General features: G+C 45.3%; 1 protein-coding gene across 2 annotated transcripts in view; it reads left to right on the plus strand.

Moving 5' to 3' along the window:
- The window catches only part of sema3h (sema domain, immunoglobulin domain (Ig), short basic domain, secreted, (semaphorin) 3H), a 234663-nt gene that overhangs the window by 133183 nt on the left and 73853 nt on the right, over window positions 1–27627 (plus strand). For both annotated transcript variants that reach the window (XM_063067851.1, XM_063067852.1), the window contains exon 6: window positions 9199–9292. In XM_063067851.1, the coding sequence (XP_062923921.1) occupies window positions 9199–9292 (94 nt within the window). The remainder of the gene's footprint in view (window positions 1–9198; window positions 9293–27627) is intronic.

Here is a 27627-nt window from a genome sequence, read left to right on the forward strand (position 1 = left end):
GTTTAACTAATTTCCTTGAGCCACAGTTTAGTGAAGTATACAATCATCCACCACACACAGACAAAAGTACGTATCAAGCAACCAGCAAACCAAGCTGACAGTGCCTGAGTCTACTTTCCACATTCTGCACGCTACTAAAAGCTGATTAATGGCATAAAACTTAGTCAATTTGTGCTGAAGTTGGCCATTAACTGTTGGTGCTGCATTTTAAGGGAAACCTAAACCATGTCTGGAGTTGTACATTTCAGACAAATGGGCAGAATTGAGTTCATCTGTTTATATTTGCAAATTACAATTGTAATTCTTGCAAACTAATAAAAGCATATTAATCTTTCCCACTTAAACGAATTGAAAGAAGAGAAAGAATGTCTAGGCATTGAACAAAAGAAAACATTTTAGCAGGAACTTGAATGTAAAACTCAGACTGACGGGAGAAGTTGCTCGCTATTTAGTACAGATGTCGGGATGTTATGTTACAGTTGTACAAGACATTGGGTGGAGGCCACATTTAGAATATTATGCTCAGTTTTGGTCATTCTGCAATAGGAAAGATGCCATTAGTTAGAAAGAATCCAGAGGAGATTTATGAGAATGTTGCCAGGACTTGAGGGTCTGGATTCTGGAGCATAACTGAGCAGACTGGGACTTTATTCCTTGGAGCGTCGGAGAATTGGGGTGATATTATGGAGGTGTATAAAATCATCAGGGGCATAGATAGGGTGAATGTGCACAGTCTTTTTCCCAGCACTGGGGAATCAAGAGCTGGAGTACATACAGGGGGTTTAGAGTGTTGTGATTTAATAGTTTTCTTTTCAAATCTTTTTATTATGTGATTTAACAGTTTTAATGGGAACCTGAGAGGCAAATCTTTTACCCAGAGTCTGGTCAATGCATGGAATTTGCAGCCAAAGGAAATAGTTTAGGTACGTTAATGAACAGCATTTAAAAGGCACTTCTTTAGGTTCATGTGCAGGTAATTTTAGGAATATAAGCCAAATGCAGGCAAATGGGGCGAGTGTAAATGGGAATCTGCGTGGAATAATTTAGCCAAAGAGCTTGCTTCCATGCTGTGAGAGTCCATAAAAATGTTCAAATCAAATTTAGTTAGGTATTATGAAAGTTAAACTACATGTTACTGGGAGAACTCTGCTGTTGTAATATGTGGTAGTTTTCTGCATACATACATGCAAATGTCTGTGTGAAAGTAATTGTGAAAATGACTGCAGGGCTTGCTGGTCTTTCATGCGATATTGTCTGTGAAAGGTGACATCACTGTTAGTTTGTACCGCTCCCTAAAACATAGAAAGTGGTGGGAGGGGGAGAAAATTGTCTTTTGCCACAAGCGTTAAACACAGAAAAGACTATTGGCCCCAGCATTTTCTGGAATGAAATTAAATCAAATGTGCCAAATTGGTCAGGTCAGGAATTTTCTTTGCACCTCTACCCCGTCCCTGCCCAATTTCTATGAAGTCACTTGGATCTGATTGGGAACAAAACCATACCTGCTCATTTATTTAGAAAGTGTCAATTAAAATTAGACACTCCAGTTGGAAAAACATATCTCAGAGTGGAGACAACTGAAACATGCAGGTCAGAAAGTTCAGATCAATACTGTTTATATATGGGTGTCAAAGTCTTACCTTTATAATTTTGATACAGTTTGGTATTGCAATCCCAATTTGAGAAGGGACATAAGGTCATCAAGTTATGTTACCAAAAAAAGAGCCTTGGTTGTGTGGCTCCTCACACTCTACTTCAGCTAACCTTTCAATCCATTCCGCGTTCTTCACTGGCTATTTGTTTGGCTGTTCTGGTAATGTTCTTGCATCAACTGTTTCAGTTTCAAGAATATCTAATATCCAGCTGACGCCCACTGTAAATATGTGAAAATGAATGAAAAGGCAACATTCAATGGGGGATTGTTTTTATCGGAAGTGGAAAGGGATTTGCTTCTTTCACCGAGCCACTCCCTATTCCCCCCAGCCCCTAAGTCTGATGACAGGATTCTTTGAAAGACCTGGGGATTCTTGAAGAAAACGTATACACACGAGTGGCATCACTGGTAGAGTGGCCGCCTCAGTGCTTCAATGACCTACTTTCAATCCTGATCTCCGGATGTGTCCATGTGGAGTTTCCCTATGACTGTGTGTGTTTCTTCCCTGTGATCCAATTACCTCCCACATCCCAAAGATGTGCACCTTGGTAGATTAGCTGGCTGCTGTAAATCTGGGAGGATTAACGTAGGATAAGTATAAAGGAAGCGTTAAGCACAGGAAAGAATATTGGCCACCATTTTCTGGAATGAAGTGGAATCTGTGTGAATTTCTGTGCTATATGACATGGTACACACAACTAGGAGCAGAAAGAGGCCACTTAGCTCTTTGTCCCTGCAACACCCATTTAATCAAATCATGGATGACTTCATTGTACTCTCTGCTTCACATTCCTCCCTAACCTCTGTATCCTTTAACGTTGCTTATCAAGAATCTATTCACTACCACCTTAGAAGCATTTATGTACGCTGCTTCCGCTAATCTCTGAGGAAAAGAGTTTGCAAAAACTAAGAGAGGAAAAAAAAATGCCATTTCTTCCTTAAATGAGCTGCCCATATTTCTAAACAATCATCTCCTATTTCAAGATCTTACATCTACGGACTGCAGAGCCTGCCGGCCCCGACGCTAGCAGGCATGAACTTTCGGTTGCGGCTCCTGCCGTTGGTCTCGGCGGCTCCAACACCTCAGGACATATTCAAAACCCGGACTCCAGCAACGACCATGGAGACATTCAAAGCGATCGCGCAACCACCAACTGCGACTCCAGCCTTGAACTCCAGGCCGGGTCTTTATGTGCTGCTGTTGTGACTCCCGTCTCCCCTTCCCCCACCACCACTCCACAGCCCCGTCTCCCTCAGATCCCACCGTCAGCTCCTGGGCCCTCAGAGGCTCCATCTTCCTCTCACCCCAACCCTCCCCTCTCCACTGACACCACCAGCCTTCCCACTCCCCCCTCTGATCCCAGCTCTCATCCGTGCCGGGTCTTTACCATCCCCTCCGACCTTCAACTGTCAGAGGCAGAACGCTCTGTTCTCAGTAAGGGCCTCACGTTTGTCCCCCTTCGCCCACACCTCAGCGAGTTCCGTGTTCGCCATGATGCGGAACTTTTCTTCCGCCGTCTCCGTCTCCGAGCCTACTTCTTCGGCAAGGACTCTTCCACCCCCACCGATGACCCCTTCTCCCATCTTCATCCCTCCTCTTCTTCATGGACACCCCGCTCTGGTCTTCTGCCTGCTCTGGATCTCTTTATTGCCAACTGCCGACGGGACATCAACCGTCTCGACTTCACCGCACTTTGTCCCCATTCCAACCTCACTCCTTCGGAACGCTCTGCTCTCCACTCCCTCCGCACTAATCCTAACATTATTATTAAACCCGCTGATAAAGGGGGTGCTGTTGTAGTCTGGCGTACTGACCTCTACCTTGCCGAGGCACAGCGACAACTCGCGGATACCTCCTCTTATTTACCCCTCGATCGTGACCCCACTAAGGAGCACCAGGCCATTGTCTCCCACACTATCAACGACTTTATCCGCTCAGGGGATCTCCCATCCACTGCTACCAACCTTATAGTTCCCACACCCCGCACTTCCCGTTTCTACCTCCTACCCAAGATCCACAAACCTGCCTGTCCTGGCCGACCTATTGTCTCAGCTTGCTCCTGCCCCACCGAACTCGTTTCTGCATACCTCGACACTTTTTTATCACCCCTTGTTCAATCCCTTCCGACCTATGTTCGTGACACTTCTCACGCTCTTAAACTTTTCGATGATTTTAAGTTCCCTGGCCCCCACCGCTTTATTTTCACCTTGGATGTCCAGTCCCTATATACTTCCATCCCCCATCAGGAAGGTCTCAAAGCTCTACGCTTCTTTGAGAATTCCAGACCTAATCAGTTCCCCTCTACCACCACTCTGCTCCGTCTAGCAGAATTAGTCCTTACTCTTAATAATTTCTCCTTTTGCTCCTCCCATTTCCTCCAAACTAAAGGTGTAGCTATGGGCACCCGTATGGGTCCTAGCTATGCCTGCCTTTTTGTTGGGTTTGTGGAACAATCTATGTTCCGTGCCTATTCTGGTATCTGTCCCCTACTTTTCCTTCGCTACATCGACGACTGCATTGGCGCTGCTTCCTGCACGCATGCAGAACTCGTTGACTTTATTAACTTTGCCTCCAACTTTCACCCTGCCCTCAAGTTTACCTGGTCCATTTCTGACACCTCCCTCCCCTTTCTAGATCTTTCTGTCTCTGTCTCTGGAGACAGCTTATCCACTGATGTCTACTATAAGCCTACTGACTCTCACAACTATCTGGACTATTCCTCTTCTCACCCTGTCTCTTGCAAAAACGCCATCCCCTTCTCGCAATTCCTCCGTCTCCGCCGGATCTGCTCTCAGGATGAGGCTTTTCATTCTAGGACGAGGGAGATGTCTTCATTTTTTAAAGAAAGGGGCTTCCCTTCCTCCACTATCAACTCTGCTCTTAAACGCATCTCCCCCATTTCACGTACATCTGCTCTCACTCCATCCTCCCACCACCCCACTAGGAATAGGGTTCCCCTGGTCCTCACCTACCACCCCACCAGCCTCCGGGTCCAACATATTATTCTCCGTAACTTCCGCCACCTCCAACGGGATCCCACCACTAAGCATATCTTTCCCTCCCCCCCTCTCTCTGCATTCCGCAGGGATCGCTCCCTACACAACTCCCTTGTCCATTCGTCCCCCCCATCCCTCCCCACTGATCTCCCTCCTGGCACTTATCCGTGTAAGCGGAACAAGTGCTACACATGCCCTTACACTTCCTCCCTTACCACCATTCAGGGCCCCAAACAGTCCTTCCAGGTGAGGCATCACTTCACCTGTGAGTCGACTGGGGTGATATACTGCGTCCGGTGCTCCCGATGTGGCCTTTTATATATTGGTGAGACCCGACGCAGACTGGGAGACCGCTTTGCTGAACATCTACGCTCTGTCCGCCAGAGAAAGCAGGATCTCCCAGTGGCCACACATTTTAATTCCACATCCCATTCCCATTCTGACATGTCTATCCACGGCCTCCTCTACTGTAAAGATGAAGCCACTCTCAGGTTGGAGGAACAACACCTTATATTCCGTATGGGTAGCCTCCAACCTGATGGCATGAACATTGACTTCTCTAACTTCCGCTAGGCCCCACCTCCCCCTCGTACCCCATCTGTTACTCTTTTTAATGCACACATTCTTTCTCTCACTCTCCTTTTTCTCCCTCTGTCCCTCTGAATATACCTCTTGCCCATCCTCTGGGTCACCCCCCCCCCGTCTTTCTTCCCGGACCTCCTGTCCCATGATCCTCTCGTATCCCCTTCTGCCTATCACCTGTCCAGCTCTCGGCTCCATCCCTCCCCCTCCTGTCTTCTCCTATCATTTTGCATCTCCCCCTCCCCCTCCAGCTTTCAAATCCCTTACTCACTCTTCCTTCAGTTAGTCCTGACGAAGGGTCTCGGCCTGAAACGTCGACTGCGCTTCTTCCTATAGATGCTGCCTGGCCTGCTGCGTTCACCAGCAACTTTGATGTATGTTGCTTGAATTTCCAGCATCTGCAGAATTCCTGTTGTTATCTCCTATTTCTATATTCTCCCGCGCAAGGACATGCCCTCTCTACACCCACCCTGTAAAGTAGGCATTTAGTGTGTGGGAAAAAAAACTTGTCAACTAGCAAAGGTAGCTGTTGGGGTGCACTGTGTAATGTCACACAAACTGCTAGACTTCGCTTGGGACAAAGGTTAAGCCAGCTGCCATTTTGGCAATGGATGAACAATTCTGGATCATAGCATCACTTACACCAGGGGTCCCCAACCTTTTTTTCACCACGGACCGGTTTAATATTGACGATATTCTTGCGGACCGGCCAAGCGGTTGGGGGGGAGTGATCGAGTAGGGTTAAACTCACCTCAACATCTCTTTTACAGTGAGGGTTGCCAACTTTCTCACTCCCAAATAAGGGACAAAAGTAGCAGTCAAATCCCGGGACACTTTACCCCAGGAAAGACTACCATGACCATGAAGCCTTGCACAGGCACTTTGTGTACATGCGTGACGTGCACATGTAATGTGCGCATGTGCGTGCGTGCTGATTTTTTTCCTCACAACTCGGTTTTGCCCTCATCTTCCCCACTATATGTACATACATTATTTCTACTTTATATAGGCTGTGTATTTATCATATCATTCCTGCCTTTACTATATGTTACTGTTATTTATTTTCAGTTTTATGTGTTATTTGGAATGATTTGTTAGGTTATTTTTTGGGTCTGGAAACGCTCAAAAATTTTTCCCATATAAATTAATGGTAATTGCTTCTTCGCTTTACACCATTTCGGCACAAAAAGTTTCATAGGAATGCTCTACCTTAGTGGGGGAAATACGGGACAAGGGAGGTCTTGTATGGGACAAAACAACTTAGCCCAATATACAGGATGACCCGGCAAATACGGGACAGTTGGCAACCCTATGTTCAAGTTCAACAGCGCGAGGCAGGGAATGAGGAAAGGTGCAGCTGACTCATATCGTTTCCTCGCGGCCCGGTAACACATGCTTTGTGGCCCGGTACCGGTCCGTGGCCCGGTGGTTGGGGACCACTGACATACACAATACAGTTAGCTGCCCTCCTGCACTGACATTACACACAGGGCACACGTTTACAATCCCTCAAGGCAGAACCTTAAGGCTAATAACATACATGTCATTCTGTTCTCTCTTATGCCACTTGGATTCGTTTTCCATCTGGCGTATAAAGCTGCAAGCATTGTTCGCTATCAAAAGAGAGCTGTCTCTTTCTCTTTGTATGCCTGTTCCAAGTGTTTCATATGACTGCACAAATACAGCAGTGACAGACTTACAGGGCTTACTTAAAGTTGTAAAATGTCCCATGATTTCTCTGTGGAGAAATCATGATATTAATTGACAGTATCAAAAGGAAATAATAGTAGAGATGCATTTCAAAGAAATAGGTTTTATAGAAAATCAATATCAGAGCATAATATATTCTGTTTTATCTTGAGTTCAGTTTGTGTTTGTAGAACATAGAACATAGAACATTACAGCATGGTACAAGCCTTTCAGCCCACAGTGTTGTGCCAACCTCTTAATCTACTCTGAGATTGATCTACGCTTTCCCTCCCACATAACCCTTCATTTTTCTATCATCTAATTTCCCATCTAAGAGTTTCTGCCTCTACCACCACCCTGGCAGCATATTCCACTCCCTGTGTAAAGACTTACCCCAGATGCCTCCCCGCTGCTATACTTTCCTCCAATCACCATAAAATTATGCCCCCACGTATTAGCCAGATTTAATGAGTTGTTAGTACCAATGCTTAGCAAAATCATATTTTATGAATATTTAATAAAATTATTGTAAATGAAGATTGGTTTTATGTACATAAATAATACTAAAAATTTCATCCCCTAAGGTTTTTTCTTCATTTATTTACCAAGAAACCAGAAGTCCAGGAGCCAACTATGAAAGGAAGTTGGGAGATTCATGGTGAAAACTGCAGAACTTTGGGCCTAGCAAGCTGAGTGCAGAGCCACAATTCATGGAAATTAGGGTATTGGGAATATGCAGGTAGCAGAATCAGAACAGAAATTGGCAGAGTTAGAGCCTGAATGTTAAGCAATGCGCCAATCTGCTCCTTGTGTAGTGAAGAGTTTTTTACTAGATTAAAAGTAAGCAATCGAAGAAAAACTCAACGAGTCAAACAGCAAAGTCAGAGTGAAGTCAAGTTTATTGTCTTATGAATAATTATATGTATGCACAGGTGCAATGAAAATCTTGGGGCAGCATCACAGGCACAGAGAATCATATAAGCAGCAGACACGAAAAATGTAAACTATACATAATTTTACCATGAACATTTGAGATTAATGACTCATTCTGGAGTCCCAGTTCAGAAGCACTGTATCTTCACCTTCACATCACTGTATCTTCAGTCATGGAGACTCCAAGGCCTGGGATGGAATTCCTTTCTGAAAACATCAGCTTCTCTCTCCTTAGAACCACCTCTTTTATGAATAATTTGTCCAATGCCCCCTGCTTGGTTTTGATCTCAGCTTTCCCAAGTTAAGTCGTCATTTTTATCATCGCGTGCTTATGGTAACATATAGGTACAATGAATCATGAAGATTCGGGCAATGTACAGAACATTAATTATACATAAATTATACAAGGCGGTGAAGAAAAATTCTCTGCATAACCAGGCAGCAGTGCAAAAAGAACCCCAATCAGAGGCAAGTCCATGGCAGTACAAGTGATGGTCAGTAGGTGGGGTAGAACTCGGGTTGTGCAGGTCAGTTCAAGAACCTGACAGATGTAGCAAGGTAGCTGTTTCTGAACCTGGTGGTGTGCAACTTCAGGCTTTTGTATCTTCAGCCCGGCTTTCGCAATGAGCAAAGGCCATGAGCCAAATGGTGGGTATCCTTGATAGATATGGAGGTAAGGAGGAATTTTTTTTAGCCAGAGAGTAGTGAATCTGTGGAATGCTCTGCCACAAATTGTGGTGGAGGCCAAGTCCATGGGTGTATTTAAGGTGGAAGTTGATAGGTTCTTGATCGGTCAGGGCATCAAAGGGCATAGCGAGAAGGCAGGTGTATGGGGTTGAGTGGGATCCGGGATCAGACATGATGGAATGGTGGAGCAGACTCAATGGGCTGAGTGGCCTAATTCTGCTCCTGTGTCTTATGGTTGTATATTGTCTTCTTGAGGTAGCACCTCGTGTAGATGCTTTCTGTGTTGGGGAGAGCTGTGTGTGATGGACTGGGCAGCGTCCATGGCTCTGTGCAATCTTTCGCATTCCTGTCTGTGATGCAACCATTTACACAACTTGGGGCTTCTCGGTGCCTCCTTTCTCAGATGATGCAAGTGCCCTTGGTCTATTTTCACACAAAAAAACCATAGTCACTGCACTCTGCATGAACTTGACAGCTGTGTCATCTCCACAAGATATGTAAAGATGCCTTTTGGTGGGGGTAGCTGAGAGCTGAGGGGCGAAGGGCGGATGATGCTTTTGATGCTGGTATTTGTTACTGTAGCTGACCCTCTGCTTTCCTTCCTGCTTCTCCGACCCCCCCTCCCCACCCCCACCGCCCCTTGTCCACCACTGCAGGATGAGCAGCTAACGCTGAACCACGAGCAGACAGAATGCGGCAAAGGGAAGTGCCCGTATGACCCTCAGCAGCGGATCGCCTCAGCAATGATTGGTGAGTAACCGTGGATGGGAACTGCCCTGGGTGGAGTGGAAAATGACTGGGGCAGTGTGCCATTTCAGGAATGCTCGTACAGGCATGCTTTCCAGTTGCCATTGATAAATATCTATTAAAATGAGTAGGTTGTGATAATGGTCAGCACTTCTAACAAGTGCTCACTATAGTCCTGTTTCTGTATAAATAATGGGTTTGATGGAATTCATGGCAAGTGAAGATTGATGTGACTGGATGAGAGAGCTCTGTTCCTTTGCACACTTGATGTCAGCATTAGGGATTTCACAGCCTGTTCGGTGCCATCGTCAAGTGCCTTGATATTTCAGCTTAGACTGAGTGATTGTTCTGAAAAATGACTCAACATATACGAAATGGCACAAAATTATGGTGATGGGCCACCCCAATCAGAGAGTCTGAGATCTCCCACTCCATCCTTTGACAGTCAAGTGCAATGTAAGGCTCTTTCATCATCCTCTGAAAAATATGGCTTGATGTCAACCTCTTGACATTTAGTGATATTTTCCATTTCCCATGTGACATATCACTGAAAGCTCTGAGTGACAATACCCATTCATCACTCGATTATTTGGCTTTGATCCTTGCAGAAAACACAGTTGAGATTGTCCGACACATGGAAATCTTAGCTCAGAATTTGAATCTAGAGTCCAAAAGGGAAATGAAGGTATGTGGCTCAATGCACCACACATCCAAATGTGTACTTGGTTGGACTCGAACCAGTCCCCAGAAATGAAAGGCTAACAGGTTAATGCATGGACAGACACATCAGCATTATAACTGAACTCTAGGTTATTCAATGCATAAAGTGACAGAATTCTGTTCATTTATTTGCTGTCTTTCACAATATGGGGATGCTCCAGCCAGTGAAGGACATTTGAGGAACAGCTGTTGTAATGCAGGAAATATTGCAGCCAACTTGGTACGTTGGAAAATCAAACAAACAGCTTAATTTTAGTGCTTATCTTTTCTAGTAATTTATTGTAGTGACAGTAGTTGCGTAATTAATATAACGCTGAGCTGCAATCAATAAGCAGCTGACGTAGGTATTGATGTTGTCTGGATGGACCAAGACCCAGTGAGATTGCATCAGCTGTACTCAAAATGCAGTGGGTCCATGTCTTTGCTTAGGGAGGAGTTAATTCTACCTATGACCAACGTCTCAAGGTGCTTCATAGTGGTAGATGTGGAAAGTATTGTTGAGGTAGCACACCCTGCTCTCTTTGGACGTCAGTATGACTGATGCCCTTTAGAAGCAGACAGGATCCTTACTGCAGTGGTGAGAGAGATTGAAGATGTCCTTGAACACTCCAGTGCGTTGGTTGGCACAGGTTTTCAGTGCCCTGCCAGGTAGACCATTGAAGCCTGACGTCTTGCGAGGGTTCACCTTCTTGAAAGGTGTTCTAACATTGGCCTCTGAGATAGACATCACAAGGTCACCAGATGCTGCAGGGATTTGCACAGGTGTAGTTTTATTCTCCCTTTCAAAGCGTGCACAAAAGGCATTCAGCTCACTGGCGAGTGAAGCATCACTGGTATTTATGATGATAGGTTTTACCCTTGTAGGAAGTAATGGGCTGAAAATCCTGCCAGATTTGATGTGCATCGGATTCCATCTCTCGGAATTACTTGTTTGATTTTCAGATAGCTTTCCAAACAGTAAGTCATAGTTGGAGTTCTTGTAAAGTTCTAGATCATTGTCTTGAATGCCACAAATCTAGCCCTCAGTTGCGATAGCAAAGTTTTCAAAACTTAAGTTTTGAAACTGACCTCACTGAGGCAAACTCCTTCAATATTATTTGACTCATCACGTGACTCAAGTCTTAAAATAACTTACCTCAAAGTTAAAAGTTCAAAATAAGTTTATTATTTAAGTATATATATGTCACCATATATGTGCCCTGAGTTTCATTTTCTTTCAGGCATTCACAGTTCAACAAAGAAGTACAATAAAATCAATGGAAAAACTGCACACAAATAAAGTTTGACAAACTGAGCAAATGCAAAAAGGAACAAGTGATTGGTGGCATCCGTTAGTCTCGCGAGACCATGGATCTGCGCCTGGAAAGTCTCGCTTCAGTCTGTGTTAGAGCAGCGCCTGTTGTGGCTGTAGAGACCCACACGGGAGTGACAGTCTCGGCTGCAGCGACTGCACTTGAAGGCGCTGTCCTCCAGTGTTGCCTTGGTGCTGTTTTCCCGACGAGTGCGCTTTTCTTCAGCAGCAAGCCTCAGCTTCTCTTCTCCCCTTTTTAGACCTCTGCGTAGTTCCAGCCTCCAGTGAGAGCGATCGCTTGCGATGTCCTCCCACCTCTCGACGTTCATTTTCAGTGACTTCATGTCTCTCTTGCAAACGTCTTTGAAATGAAGATGAAGCTGTCCTTGTGCTCTCTTGCCGGAGGCCAGTTCCCCGTACAGCAGGTCTTTCGGGATCCTCCCCATCTGACATGCGGTATACATGGCCCAGCCAGCGGAGACGGCGTTGTTGGAGCAGGGTGAAGAGGCTGGGTATCTGGGCATGGGCCAGGACCTCATTGTTGGACCTCAAGTAATAATAAGTAAATAAATAACATCGAGAACATGATTCATAGAGCCCTTGAAAGTGAGTCCATTTGTTGTGTGCAATGATCATTCAGTGTTGTGGTGAGTGAAGGTGTCCATGCTGGTTCAGGAGCCTGATGGTCGAGGGGCAATAACTGTTCCTGAACCTGGTAGTGTGGAGCCTAAGGCTCCTGTGCCTACTTCCTGATACTAGCAGTGAGAAGGGAGCATGATGATGAGAGTTCTTGATGATGGCTGCTGCTTTCTTGTGCCAGCAGTCCTTGTAGATTTGTCCAATAGTGTAGATGGCTTTTCCTGTGATGAAGTAGGCTGCATCCACCACTTTTTGTAGGTTTTTTCATTCTTGGGCACTGGTATTGAAAAAGCCAGATCATGAAGCAACCAGATTATGATGCAACCAGTCAGGACACTCTTCACTATACATCTATAGAAGTGTGTCAAAGTTTTAGAGGAAATGCCGAATCTTTGTAAATTTTTAAGAAAGTACAGGCGCTGCTGTGCTTTCTTTGAAATGGCGGGTCTAGAACAGATCCTCTGATATGATAACACCCAAGAATTTAAAGGTAATGACCTTCTCCACCTTGGATCCCATAGTGAGCACTGGCTCATGGACCCCCAAATTCTTCCTCCTGTGGTTAATAATCAGCTCTTTGGTTTTGTTGACATTGACTTATAGGTGTATCATTGTGACACCACACAACCAGGTTTTCAATCTCCCTCCTATATGCTGATTTGTCACCTCCTTTAATTTGGCTAACAACAGTGGTGTCATCAGCAGAGTTAAATATGGCATTGGAGCTGTACTTAGCCCCACAGTTGTAAGTATAAAGCAAGTATAGTAGGTGTTAAGCACACTGTCTTGTGGTGCACCTGTGCTGATGATAATTGGGGAGGAGATACTGTTGCCAATCCAAGATGATTTTAAGAACCCTTCTAGGGAAAGCCTTTGTGTTGGCACGTGGCCAAGTGGTTAAGGCGTTGGTCTAGTGATCTGAAGGTCGCTAGTTTGAGCCTCAGCTGAGGCAGCGTGTTGTGTCCTTGAGCAAGGCACTTAACCACACATTGCTCTGCGATGACACCGGTGCCAAGCTGTATCGGCCCTAGTGCCCTTCCCTTGGATAACATCGGTGACGTGGAGAGGGGAGACTTGCAGCATGGGCAATTGCCGGTCTTCCATACAACCTTGCCCAGGCCTGTGCCATGGAAACCTTCCAAGGTGCAAATCCATGATCCCATGAGACTAACGAATGCCTATAAAAAGGGAAAGCCAACATAGATTGGGTGATCACTTCTTAAGAATATTTTGTTCAGACCCTTAGGATGACCCTGCGTTCCTGACTGCCTTCCATTGCCACATTGACACCTCTGACTTTGGACAATTACGTTATTCTAATAATGGCCAACATAAACTCAAGGGATTGCATCTCATCTTTGATCAGCTACATGGCACCCCTTTGGATTCAACACTGAGTTGAACAATTTCAGATAGCCAGCTTTTCCCGTTTGTGTCCAAACTGGCTAGTTCTGATAAAAGATCTGTAATGTTAACTCAGCTTTTCTCTCTCTGACCCATCTAGTTAGTTTCAGATTTCTCTTTTTATTTCTGATTGCCAGCATCTGCAGTTTTTTTTTTGCTTTTAGATAAAAATCTAGTGAGTAAAGAGCTGGTGGGCGAAACTTTGCATTCTAGGATAGTCAGTGGGTGATACGAAAGGAGGAAAGTATCAGTCTCGGTCTGCTGCTTATTTGTTATATTTCACAGACTCAGCTGTTTCCCAGGGATCTCCATTTCTGGTAGCCCGTCGCAAGGTTTTGTAATTTATCGTGAGATCTGGTCAGGGAGGACTGACTGTTGCTGGCTTAGGTAGCCTAGTGAGTTATCAGCAGCTGTCCGACCAGCTGTCACTAACGGAGCTGCTGAGTTGCAATCTATCGTTCCACAACATGCTCTACACATGAACAAGGAGTCACACAGAATTTCATTACTGTACCATAGACATCGGAATCCGTGGACTTTGACCCGATTTGCTTAAACATCACAGGACCGAGGATTATGAAGCTCACCAGGAGCAGACTGGATCTTTTCAGAAATCCCACATAAAAATTACAGTAAGAAGCAAATCAGGGTTGGATTATGATTAATGTCCAGATAATCTGGGTGGAAGCTCTGAGGCATCTCTGGAAATCAGAGATCATCCGAAATTGCTATCTCAGTGATTGTTTTTGCCTGTTGCTAGTAATATTGGAAAAAAAATTCAAACGTTTGCAAAACTTTAAACCAAACCATGTTAGACAAAATGAGCTGCAACTTGGTTAAGACTGGCAGGTTTTAAGAAGCATGTTGAAAAGTGAAAGGGTGAAAGAGAAACAAAACGATTTAGCTGAGCAAGAGGTTCTGCAGACGATGGAAACCCAGAGGAACACACATAAAATGTTGCAGGAGCCCAAGCAGGTGAGGCAGAATCTATGGAGAGGAATAAATTGTTGAGTTTTTGGGTCGCAAACCTTCATCAGGACAGGAAAGAAAGGGGGAAGATGCCCGAATAAGAAGGTGGAGGGAGGGGAAAGAGTACAAGCTGGAAGGTGATAAGTGAAGCTAGGTGTGGGGGAAGGTGGGTGGTTGGAGGAGCGGGGTGGGGAGAGGGGGATTCCCTTTCTTTAGGGAACCATAGGGTGGCAGTTGATAAACAGAAGCGTTGTATACCCAACCTCCCAGAGTTTATTGAGGAATTTAAAAACTAGTGGTATTGAATTCCTGATGATACAGGAATTTACCCTACAGGACACAATCTTGTAATACTGTTGGGTTGTTCTTTATTAGATTAGTCATGTTCCTGCGGGTGGAAAACATTGTGGCTACTGGTTAGGGAAGGGATTGAGGCCCCATTCCCAGCAATAGCCATTACTGGTGCCCCACAGAAGGGCCAGGTGGCTCTGTGAATGGGTGATCATGAGTTTAGAGAAGAGAGGAAGGAGGGACGAAGAGCTTTTACTCCCTCTCTCTTTTGCAATTAAGTCATAGTCTGCTGATTCTTAGTCTTAGCCAGAGAAAGCTGAGGGCAGAAGGCAGAGAGGCTAGCTGATGAGAGCTGACATCATCCCTTACTCCCAAGGACCCGTCTGTTTCCTGGTGAACTCCTGCACCCTCAACGCTTCACTCATCTAGTTTCAGTATGAACAACACAGGTCCCTGGGGAGAAGCAAAACCTCACCAGCAAGAACTTGTACTGTGAATTCAGTCATCTGTGATCTCATCTCACCTGTGTGGAAAGTCTCCTCACCACTTGCTTTCAGTCTCAAACTTACTCCTGCGACAGCAAGACTTGAATGCTTATAGCAGACAAATTTAGTAGACCCACTGTCTCACAACGTCAAGGACCTGAGCTCACTCCTGACCCCAGGTGCTGCCTGCGTGAGCTTGCACGTTCTCCCTAAGACCACTTGGGTTTCCTCTCAAAGTTCAAAGTAAATTTATTGTCCAAGTACATATATGTCACCAAATACAACCCTGAGATTCATTTTTTTACGGGCATACTCAATAAACTACTGATACTGATACCATGTAACCCAGTACTACCTGTCGCATGGTCGGGTGGTCGGCGACTAAACTGGCTCCCCACCAGGCTTGCCTGGTGAGGAGGGTGGCTCGACACCCTGCAAGACAAAAAACAAGACCTGTCAAAGGGTGGATGAACCCTCTCATAGGGTCAACGGCCATCTAGCAAACACGTGCCGTGAAGCGCGGAAAGGGCATCCCTTGCATCAAAGCTTGGTCTGGCCATTCACTGCAACAGAACTTCCCCCAGCCATCTTGGACCCCACCGCTGGATCCAGGAGGGGATGTCCAGAGGGTGGGTCTGGACCTGTGCAACCCCCTACTCACCTAAAATCCACTCACGCACACGCTGTTCCTTTCTGAGGAGTGGGGTACCACTAAATGACTGAAAGGAACCATCATCATCCTATGGGATGGATAGCCAGAGAGAGAGACTCAATAAATCCACAACAGAACAATAACTATAATAGAATCAATGAAAGACTGCACCAACTTGGGTATTCAACCAGTGTTCCAAAGACAACAGACTGTGCAAATACAAAAAGAAAGAAATAATAATAATAAATAAATAAGCAATAAAAATCGAGAACATGAGGTGAAGAGTCCTTGAAAGTGAGTCCAGAGGCTGTGGGAGTATTTCAGTGATGGGGCGAGTGAAGTTGGGTAAAGTTATCCTCTTAGGTTCAAGAGCCTGATGGTTGAACCTGGTGGTGTGAGCCTGGTCACTCTAGTTTCATTCCATGTCCCAGTGATGCCTCAGGTGGTCAGTTAATTGGTGACGTAGGTGAGTGGTAGAATCAGGTTCGTTATCACTCCGATATGTGAAATTTATTGTTTTGTGGCAGTAGTACAGTACAATGCATAAAATATACCTTAAGTTACAATCTATATACTACTAAAACTCTCATGCTCTGTCTGTCTGTTTGTCTGTTTGTGACCTCCAATTAGTGCAAATGGTGCATTACAGCGGCACTTTTTTTGGCTAAATCGAATTAAAATGCGCTAACTTACAGAATGTAGGCAAGGTTCAGGGTTATATATTCATATAAAATTGCTCATTCGCCAAAAATCAACGGGCTGCCTTTCACCCGAGACCCGATCAGCCATCATGGAAAACGGGACGCCACACTACGACGCATGTGCACGGCCAGCCTCAGCAGCGCCTAATGACGCTCACAGAGCCGCCTCCACCTTCCATAGAGACCGCTACGCCACAGCCCGACGCATGCGCATGGCCAGCCTCAGCAGCTTGGAGGCTTTGGTGTTACTGCTTCCTATCTTCTATCAAGCATTAGGGTAAAAATATATGGATAGCCTAATTATGCCGCGTGGAAAGACAAGGGGGACATTATAGTCAAGAAATTACGCCAAATGTCGTCGGGAAGTGGCAAGGAGAGGGAGAGAACAACAATCGGATGAGGCCAGGGCCGCACAACTCCAGGATCAAAGAGTCAGGACAAAAAAGATGAGAGGAGACGAGACAGAGGAGGACAGGCATGCACGTCTCCAAAATGACAACAATAGGCACAGACGGAGGAGAGAACAAGAATCCGATCAGGCCAGGGCCGCACGACTCCAGGATCAGAGAGAAAGAACAAATGGTAGAAGAGATGAAGAGACAAAGGATGAAAGGGCTGCACATCTCCAGAATGACAAAAATAGGCAGAGAAGCAGGAGAGAGGAAGAGACAGAGGAGAAAAGGAAAGATCAACTCGAGAATATGCGGCACAGAGTAATTATTGCGAGAGTTGCTGAAGATGACAATGGCCGCTTTCGACAATACCTCGACAGAGAAAGAGCAAGGTAAAATGCACGACTCGCATGCCGTCACATTTCTGCTGATGTTGGTTCGATGACCAGAGTATGCCCTCACTGTCATGCCTTCCTATTCACTGGAGAAACCGCACATTTCTGCTGTATGAAGGGAAAGGTCAGGATAAGCAATTTGTAGCCTCTACCTAATGAACTCCTCAATTTGTACAGCAATGATGAACCTATTGCAAATGAGTTCCGGAAGAACATCAGACGATACAATTGCCTCTTCCAAATGACGTCCTTTGGTGCCAAAGAAGTCATTCCAACTAGGAATTGATGGAATCCTTCTGTGATTATTCAAGGCCAAATCCATCATTACATCGGACATTTAATTCCAGACCCGACCCAGCAAGCCCGATTCCTTCAAACTTACTTCATGGATATTTAATGTTCATTCTGGTCATATATTTGTCTTGCTATGCGTCTTTCTTCTTTAATAAGCTGAGTTTTTCTTCTTTAATTTCCAAATCAAAGACAATAGCATCCAGGAAAATTTAATGTTCATTCTGGTCACATCAGACTTCACTACCCTTCTGTCAAGGGTGCCCCAACGGGTCACCCCGTTGTCTAGTAAGAAATATAGGTGAAAAATAAATGAGTAGTGCTAAAAGAAAGGTGAGGTGATGTTCATGGATCCATTGGTCATTCAGAAATCTGATCGCAGATGGGAGGAAGCTGTTCCTAAAATGTTGAATGTGCGTCTTCAAACTCCTGTACCTCTTCCCGGATGGTAATAAAGAGAAGAAGGCAAGTCCTGGGGGTGGTGGTCCTTCATGATAGCTGGTGCCTTTTTGAGGTATCATCTTTTGAAGATATCCTTGATACTGGTGGGGCTATTGCCGTGGTGGAGCCGGCTGAGTTTATAAACCTCAGCAGCTTTTTTTTCTGATTTTGTTCAGTGGCCTCTCCATACCAGACAATGATGCAATCAGTCCAGGTGCTCTCCACGGTGCACCTGTAGAAACTTGATAAGAGTTGTCGATGACATACCAACCCTCCTCAAACTCCTAATCGAGTATAGTGGCCTGTGCGCCTTCTTCATAACTGCATCAAGATGTTGGGCCCAGGATAGATTTTCAGAGACGCTGACACCCAGAAACCTGAAACTGCTCATCCTTTCCAATCCTAGCTCTGCAATGAGAAGTGATGCGTGTTCCTCGATTGTCCTTTCCTGAAGTCCACATTCAAATCCTTGGTCTAACTGACATCAAATGCAAAATTGGAAGAAGCTGACTGGAGTGTGGGGAGAATAAAATAGGAATTATGTAGGATTCATCCAAATGGGTGGTTGATGGCCAGGGGAGATTCTATAGAGCCCATTTCTGTGTTATGTGACTCCAACAGTAATTTCCATATGAACTTTCTCTGTGAAAGCACACCAATATGATGCCAAATTTCCAGTATAGCATCACTATATTTATCAGCAAATGCTGATTTGGAATGAAACTTGTTTCATTTTGCATGTCTCCCAGATATGCCAAGTCGCATCATGAAGGGTAGAAAAACTATCACTTCACAAGCATCTGTTTTGCACCTTGGCATAATGTTGAGATACATTTGAGTTATAGGCTCAACTTAATTCTTCATACTTGTCAAAGTCAAATTTCAAAATGAGTAATCGGATCAGAACAATGACCTGGGCAGCTTTGGAGCAGCCGAGAAGCCAGCAAAATGATGAGGAACCTCCAGGGTATGGAGACAGCAGGATGCATAAAAGGATGAAGACAGCCAGCTGATTAGTGCACAGTACTTGGCCAAACACCTGGTGGATTTCCAGTTCAAAACCCTGTAGCCCTGGTGACAGGGTGGCATGTTAACATAATGGTTGGTGTACAGCTATTAGAGTTCCGGCTGGAAGATTGGGGTACAAATCCGACCGCCGTTTGTGAGGATTTTGTACGTTTCACTATGCTGATGATGGAAGTATGGCTGCACTTGCAGGCTGCCCCAGCACTGCGTTGGTCATCAACAGAAAAAACGCATTTCACTGTATCTTTCAATGATTTGATATACGTGTGACAAAAGAAGCAAACCTATCATATCAAAACGACGTGCCCCAGGTTAGCCGATCAGATGGATGAGGAGAATTGTGATGCTCCCTTCACTTCTCAATCTCTGTGAAACCCAGCCCTCTGTTTTCCTTAAAATTTGGCTTCCTGCCCATGGTTCGCTCATGGTGTACACACCCTCAGCTGCCAAGAGAAGGAATTTGCTGCCTAATCCTCTCCCCTGCATTCAGGCATTATTTAAAGCCAGGCTCATCAACCAAAATATCCTTATATGGCACGGTATCAAATTTTATTTAATGTTGCTCTATTGAAGTCCCCTGTGAACACAGAACAATACAACACAAGAACTGCCTATTTAGTCCACAGTGTCCGTGATATCAGTTTAAACTAATCCCATCTATAGTTGGTCAATATCATTGCATTCCCTGCCTGCTCATGTGTCTGCCTAAACATTGCTCTCTTATCTACTTCCACTACTCCCCTGGCAGCGTGCTCCAGACACCTGCCATTCTCTGTATATTAAAAAAATGCCTCCTTTAAACTTTCTCCTTCCCACCGTAAAGCTCTTGCCTCGGTATACTGTTCTTCTCGTGGTTTTCAACATCTGCAGTTTGTTCTGTCTCTGTTATAAAAAATACATTGGAATGAAGCAAGGGGAGGTAAGAGAAGGCAGAGGAATTCAGTGAGTCGCATAGTCGTACATCACAGGAACAGGCCCTTCTGTGCACCATAGCCGTGTTGCCTGTTGTACTGTTTCCATTTACCATATTGATTCTATTGTCTTCTGTTCAATTACACAGGCACTATATTGTGCTTGGTTCAGTACATTTATCCATATTGCTGGAAATCAATTTTGCACAGCATTTACACCACTGCTACCATAAAATTGGCGAAGCTAAACACATTGCTTCTGAATACCAGTTGGCTTTATCCAGCAGCGTGATGCTTGCCGTATCTTTGCAGCGAACCTGACTAACACAATCGACTCCAACCTCCTGATTCTAATGGTAGTCTCACCAACAAGTCAGGGAGTTCGACAAGCCAGGTAGCATTCATGTACTGCATACTGACCACCCATTTAACCTGAGCCCTGGCCAGGCTCTTCCCTTGGTTGGCTGTGACTTGTTCACACTTCTTTCTGAGGAGTTGAAAGTATTGATGTATACTATTCAGCCCATTGCTCTGTTGAACTTTTGCTAATTATTTTCTGTGGAAGGAGATGAACAGTCACAGTTTTGGACCGGGCCTGTCATCAGGACTGGTGAAGGATCTGGGCCTGAAACGTCGACAGTCTATCTTCCTCCAAAGCTGCTGCTTGACCTGCTGAGTTTCCCCAGTGTTTTGTGTGTGTTGCTCCAGATATCCAGCATCTGCAGAACCTGTCATATCTTAAATTTGTTCCATATTCTTAATCTCTTCTCCCAATTGCCCGAATGGAGCACACCATTGATAAAAGGCATATACTGAGTGACAGCCAGAGACCTTTTCCCAGGATGGAAAAGGCTAACGCGAGGACGGACAAAAGTATAGGGGGGGATGTCAGAGGTAAATTCTTTATGTGAAGAGTGGTGGGAGCGTGGAAGATCCTGTCAGGAGTATGGTAGAGGTAGATACGTACATTAGAGGCATTTAAGAAATTCTTAGGTAGGCACATGGATCATAGAAAAATGGAGGACCAGGTAGGAAAGAAGGGTTAAATTAATCTTAGAGGTTGTCAGAACATTCTGGGCTGAAGGGCCTGTACTGGACTGTAAACTTCTATGTTCTATGAGTACTAGAACACAAAAGGTTGAATTAGGAGTAGGTTTGTAGGGTAACATAATTGGGAGAAATGTATATAATTCACAACCACGGACAGTGAGTTGGGGTTTCACTTTAAGAGACTGGTCTGATGTAATGACATTGTTACGTAAGGATTTGGAGCACAATTTTGTGTTTAAGTTTTGGAGTTCAATAAACTGTGTCATGGGTTCCATTAAACATAAAGTGCCTCACTTCATTTTATTTGCAAAAACCTACATTGGTGACCCCAATGCTCTAGGATGATTCTAGAGTTATTGAACACGTCGGCCAACGCAGTCGCTTTGAAACTGTAGGACTTTTGGGAGCAAAGTGGCATCACTTGGTTCATACAAGCTGAGGCCCAGTTCACTCTGCAAGGAATCTCTGTCGACGACACCAAATGCTACTACGTGGTACCGTTGCTCAGCAATCACACGGCAGCAGGAGTGGTGAGTCTGCTTGGACACCCTCCTGAACACGATGAATACTGATCACTGGAAACTCACCTTTGGACTGTCGGAGTCTGAGTGCGCCAAACAGTCGCTGTCCTTACCCGGTCTTGGTGATGCTAGGCCTTTGGAAATAGTGGGCCACATTCTGCTGGAAAATCACTCTCCTTGTTTTATTTTTAAAGAGCTCTTCATGCAGCAAATGCCTGATCAAGTTCACATAGCCCTCGCTAATGCGCCCGTGAAGGACTATAGGGAGCATTCTAAAATGGCTGATAGTCTCCACTCAGCTAGGCAGCAGTGCATCATTCCTCCTTCTCCACCTCAATAAGCCCAGTTATCAAGGCCCTCAACGTAAGGACACCCGCGGCTGCGAAACAGACAATGGAGGATCTCTATTTTTAACGCATGCACTTTGGTAGAAAAGCTAGGAACTGTCGACGGCCTTACAGCTTCAACAGTGCCAGCGCATTAGGACATCAGAGGTCTGTGAGCACGGTGTTCCTGCTGCCAGGGTCATCTACTGTTCCTTACCATCAGGTGCCTGTGTGCTCGGAGGACATTCCCAAAACAGCTTTGATAACCCCATTTGGCCTCTTTGAGTTTCTGCCCATGCCGTTTGGACTGAAAAACGCAGCAAAGACTTTCCAGCCGCCGATGAACTCTGTATTAAAAAACTTAAAAATTTTTTTTGTTTTACCCCAGTGACATACTTGTCACCAGTGCATTCAAATCTGAACAAGTATTTTATCTCCACACACATTTTGAGTGCTTAAGGCCACACGGGTTGACTACTAACCCTGCTAAATGCCAGTTTGGGTTGTCAACCATTGATTTTCTCAGCCATTGCATCTTCGCAGAAGATGTGAAACCCTTCCATCAAAGGTAGCCGCTATTTTGGATTTCCCACCACCCTGCACTACTAAAAAAAACTACACCACTTCATTCCTGATGAACTTATGCTCCCCCTGTATTGTCCGCTTAAAGGCAAGACCCCTAATCACGTGCTTGACTGGTCAGCAGACCTGTCCAGGGCGTTTCAGGATATCAGAAAGCTCTTCCTAATTGAGCCCTACTGGCACACCCGTAGCCATTACTACCGATGCCTCACACTGGGCACGAACAGTTGGTCGGAGCTGAGCGGCAGCTATTTGTCTTCTTCAGCCAGCAGCTCCATCCTCCGAAAGGAAGTACAGCACGTTGGATCATAAGCTTCTCAGTGCCTATCTGGCCATCCACCATTTTTATCTCCTTCTAGAGGGTCACTATTTCACAGCGTTTGTTGACCACAAACCCCCTCGTGCATGAGATGGCCAAAATATCAGACCCTTGGACTGCACGGCAGCAATGCCATCTGGCTTTCGTATTCAAGTTCACAACTGATGTACAACATATCAATGGGAAAAATAATGCCGTGGCTGATTGCCTCTCACGGCCAGCCGTTGAGCCCGTACACATAGGAGTTCACTGCATGACAGCCGACCAAGTTACTGACCCGGAGGTCCAGGCTTACTGAACAGGAGTCTCGGGCCTGTGGATGGCTGACATTAAGTTTGGGGAAGGTGGAGTTTCTCTCCTGTGCAATGTCTCAACTGGTCGCCCTCACCCCATCGTTCCTGCAAACTGGAGACGGACTGTTTTTGACTCCATTCATGGCCTTTCACATCTGGGCCGGAAGGCCTCACAGAAGCTGGTTGCACTAAAGTTTGTGCAGCACGGTCTCAGAAAGGACATGCGTGATTGGTCAGCAGCCTGTATGGAGTGCCAGCAGGCAAAAATTAACCATTGTATTCAGGAGCCATTGATACCTTTTGCGGTCTCTGAGCGATGGTTTGGCCATGTCAATGTGGTCCTTGTTGGTCCTTCTGCACACTCCCGCGGTTTCACGTACCTTCTTACCATGGCGGACCGTACCACCAGGTAGCCAGAAGTTGTCACAATTGCATTAATAATGGCAGCAGACGTGGCTCGGGCATTCATCGGCACCTGGGTTGCTCGTTTTGGCACCTCATCTGATATTTCCTCTGATCATGGCCCTCAATTCATTTCCGGCCTCTTGGGCTGTGATGGGCTAGAGCCCTGGCTTTAGGCTACATCTTACCAAGGTGTGTCACCCGCAGTCCAATGGCCTATGCGAGCGGTATCACTGCTCCTTAAAAGCTGCCCTGAGGGCTTCTCTGACCGATGTGTGTTGGAGTGGATCATTTCCCGTGGATCCTCCTGGCGCTCAGAACTGCTCTAAAAGAGGACCTGCAGTCGACCGCGGCTAAGCTGATTTCCGGGCAGCCGGTAGGAGTGCTAGATGATTTCATTCCTGATGCCACAACAGTGTTCCACCCTTCTCAGTAAATTCATTTCCTTTTCACCTATTCCTACCTCCCATCATGACATACAGCACTCTTGGGTTACTGTTGACCTAATTCTGCCTCGTCTGTTTCTGTCTGCCATGTCACACACCAACATCCCCTTAGTCCCCCTTATGATGGCCCGTTCTGTGTGTTGAAACGAGGAGAGAAGACTTCTATCATAGATAAACCTGAATTTACTTTGGTAGATAGCCAAACTGGCCAACCAAAGTTTGGAGTATTCACTGCCGTGCCGCTGGTGTCGCAACACGACCATGAGCTTGTCAACGGACTCCTGGACGAGCCAGAGGCATGTGCTGCTCCTCCACCCTTGGACATAGGACACGAGCTGGGTGGCTTGTCTGACCTCCAGGCAGGCTCACAGTGCCGGTTTTAGTGAATTCTGGTGGGGGTGGGGGCCAGATTAGGGTAATGTCATTGGGAGAAATGTACGTAATTCACAACCACTGACATTGTTGGGGTTTTTCTTTAAGAGGCTGTTCTGACGTGATGACGTTGCTACATCAGGACTTTGAGCCAAATTTCTAGGCTCCATATTCCTTAATTCACTTAAAGCTTAAAAAAAATCAAACTCTGTCTTGAATATATTCAGCAATTGAGCTTCCACAGTTGAACAGAAAATTCCAAAGATTTAGCACCTCTGGGTGAAAACTTTCCTTCCAGTTCTGTCCTGAATGGACTCCCTTATTTTGAGATTGCGGCATCTGATTATAAGACCCCACATTAAGCAGATACATCAACTCCACACTCGTGGCAGCTCATCCATCTGGAAACTGCCTTTAGCAAGCCTTCTTTGCTCTTTCTCAGTGGACACTATTGTGTGTCATCCAATTTCTGTTGGTGTCCACCCCATGTCAGATGTTCCCCACTCCTCTTCCCTACTCAAAATGTAGTTCTTTTCAAACTTCTGGTCTTAAAAAAATGTCTTTGACCTGAAACGTTAACACTGTTTCTGGGTCCACTGATACTGCCTAATCTGTTGAGTATTTCCACCATTTTATATATAAATAAATCCCACTTTTTGAGACAAAGTGAACTGTAGAGGGAAAGACTATAGAGTCATACAGCATGGTAAAATGCTTTTCAGCTCAACGAGTCTGTACTGACCATCAAGCACCTATTTTTATACTAATCCTGCCTTAACCTATTTTATTCTCCCACATGCCCATAAATTGCCCTCTCAGCCCATGTTCTACCACATATCTACACACTGGTGGCAATTTGCAATAGCCATCTTTGGGATGTGGGAGAACAGCATGGTGGTGCAGTGGTTAGCACAACGCTCTACGGTACAGTTACAATACACTGGATGAACTCAGCAGGTCGGGCAGCATCAGTGGAAACGATGAGTCGACGTTTCGGGCCTGAGCCCTTCATCAGGACTGAAGAATGAAGGAGGTGGAAGGATTCAGTCCTGACGATTCAGGCCCGAAACGTTTCCACTGATGCTGTCCGACCTGCTGAGTTCGTCCAGCGTACTTTAAGTGTTGCTTTGATCACAGCATCTGCAGATTATTTTGTGTTTATGGCTCTAAAGTACAGGCGACCCGGGTTCAATTCCTGCCACTACCTGTAAGGATTTTATAAGTTCTCCCCGTGAACATGTGGGTTTCCTCTGGGTGTTCCAATTTCCTCCCACAATCCAGGTTAACTGGTCATTGTAAATTGTCCCGTGATTAGGCTAGGATTAAATCGGGGAATTGCTGGGCAGTGTGGCTCAAACAGCCAGAAGGGTCTATTCTGTGATGTATCTCAATAAAACAAGAAACCAGAACACCTGGAGGAAGCCCACTCAGTCGCAGGGAGAATGTGCAAACTCCAGTCAGAAAGCAGCCAACATCAGGAGTGACCCTGGGTTTCCGGATCTCAGAGGAAGCACACAATTCCACCATTCTGTACAAATGTGCCACTACAGTATGGAATGCCATCTTGACAATGGAGCCCCACAAAGTAGCAAGTGTGTGGTTTGCCTTCGGGTGAAACATTCATTTATGGGACTTTTGATGTCAGTGTATGTTAGTAATTTCAACTCACATCTTCGATTTGTTTTAATTGAAACATTCTTTGCAATGAGCTGTTTCAGAAAGGAATGCTAGGTTATTGGCTGCATTTCTCCCTCAAAGCCTGTAATTAAAGACTGGGATTTTGTTACGCCGCTGCTTTTGAAGTTGGCTGGTTTTAGCCATCCTGGAAAGGAATGCCAGCCATGTTCAAAAGAGGAACTTAGTCAACCGCAGGCTGAACAATACTTGCCACAATGGGGGGGGGGCACGATTTTGACTTCAATGGATTAGCAGAATGAGTCAGAAACTCCTATCCAGATATGAAAGGAACTTTAGAAGAAAAGAAACAGAAGCAGGAGTAGGTCAAGTGGCCATTTCAGTCTGTTCTGTCATTCAATAAGACCATTACAGAAATGAGATTAGACTCAAATCCATTTCCTACCTAACCCTCAGTAAATATTTATTGAATCTATATTGTTAAGAATTATGTGTGCCTCACGATACGAGCTTTAGTACATTGTTCTATCCACCTCTGTCAGCTGACTGTTTCTCATCCTCAACCAAAGATGTTTGGTTGAAAGCTTGTAACTTCTAACTAAACCTTAATATAGAGGAGGCTCTACAGTTGCTAAACGAGCGATGAATATTTATTTGTGTGTTTCGATGTGATGTAGAAAAAGGTCGTTCGGCCTATTGGAGTCTATGCCAGCCCACAGGACAAGCCAGTGCCCCTACAGGATTCCCCCGTAACCTGCGCTCTCCACATTCCCATCAACTCTGGTGATAACTTACAGTGACCAATTAACCCACATGGCTTTGGGATGTGGGAGGAAAATCTACACCATATTAGTGAGAACATGCAGGCTCCACACAGACAGCTTCGGCGGTCAGGATTGAACCCAGGTCTCTGAGGTTGTGAGAAAGCAGCTCTACAAGCGTCAGCAGAGTTCTACCTGTCATGGGGTGGGTGTTGCTGTGTAGGAAATAAGAAGGCTTTATTCAACTGCTAGTTAATCTGGATGTAGTGCTTTTCAGACAGAGTGGATGCTGGGTAGCAGAGGGGTTGTGTATATTGGTCGCCTTGAAACGTACAGGAAATCTCAGCCCTTTATCCTGTGCCTGAAAAGACTGGAGAAGCTCTTGACATGAGGTGATAGCATTGATGTCCCCAGAGAGGGCATAATGTGGCCATTCTCTCAAGAAGAAAGCAAAGTAAATTGTATTTGGCATTGGAGAATTTACCTTTACTGTAAAAAAATGGGTGAGATTATTAACAGGTTAATCATAAAAACTTTGAAGGGATATTTTGAATGTCAGGAAATGTTTGACCCAAAAGCAGAGCAGTAGAGATGATTTAGCAGTAAACGATATTTTGCTAATAAACTGCAAAATAAGAAGCCACAAGGGGCCACAGAACAAGAGAGAATGGATAGTTAACATGACCAGGCAACAGAGTAACTGAAGGCTAGGACCAACTGGCTGAGGCTGGCTGGTTTGTATGAGGGAACAAGGATTGTGGATGAGAGCTGGGTTTAAATAGGCTGCAGGTGGTGGTTTAAAAATGAATGGTAGATGACTTCTGTTTGCTGGGTGGAGACAGTGCAGGCCTGAAACCTTCGGGCAGGGATTCCTAACCCGGGGTGCACAGACCGCTTGGTTAATGGTGAGGATGCATGGCATAAAAAAAGGTTGGGAACTCCTGCCTTAGGAGTAAAGTTCAGCGTATGCGACCAAAGACCAGACACATTCGGAGAAATTAATGGTATCTTCCCTGGGTGGAG

The sequence above is a fragment of the Mobula hypostoma genome, chromosome 15 (assembly GCF_963921235.1).
Source record: "Mobula hypostoma chromosome 15, sMobHyp1.1, whole genome shotgun sequence".
NCBI lineage: Eukaryota > Metazoa > Chordata > Chondrichthyes > Myliobatiformes > Myliobatidae > Mobula > Mobula hypostoma.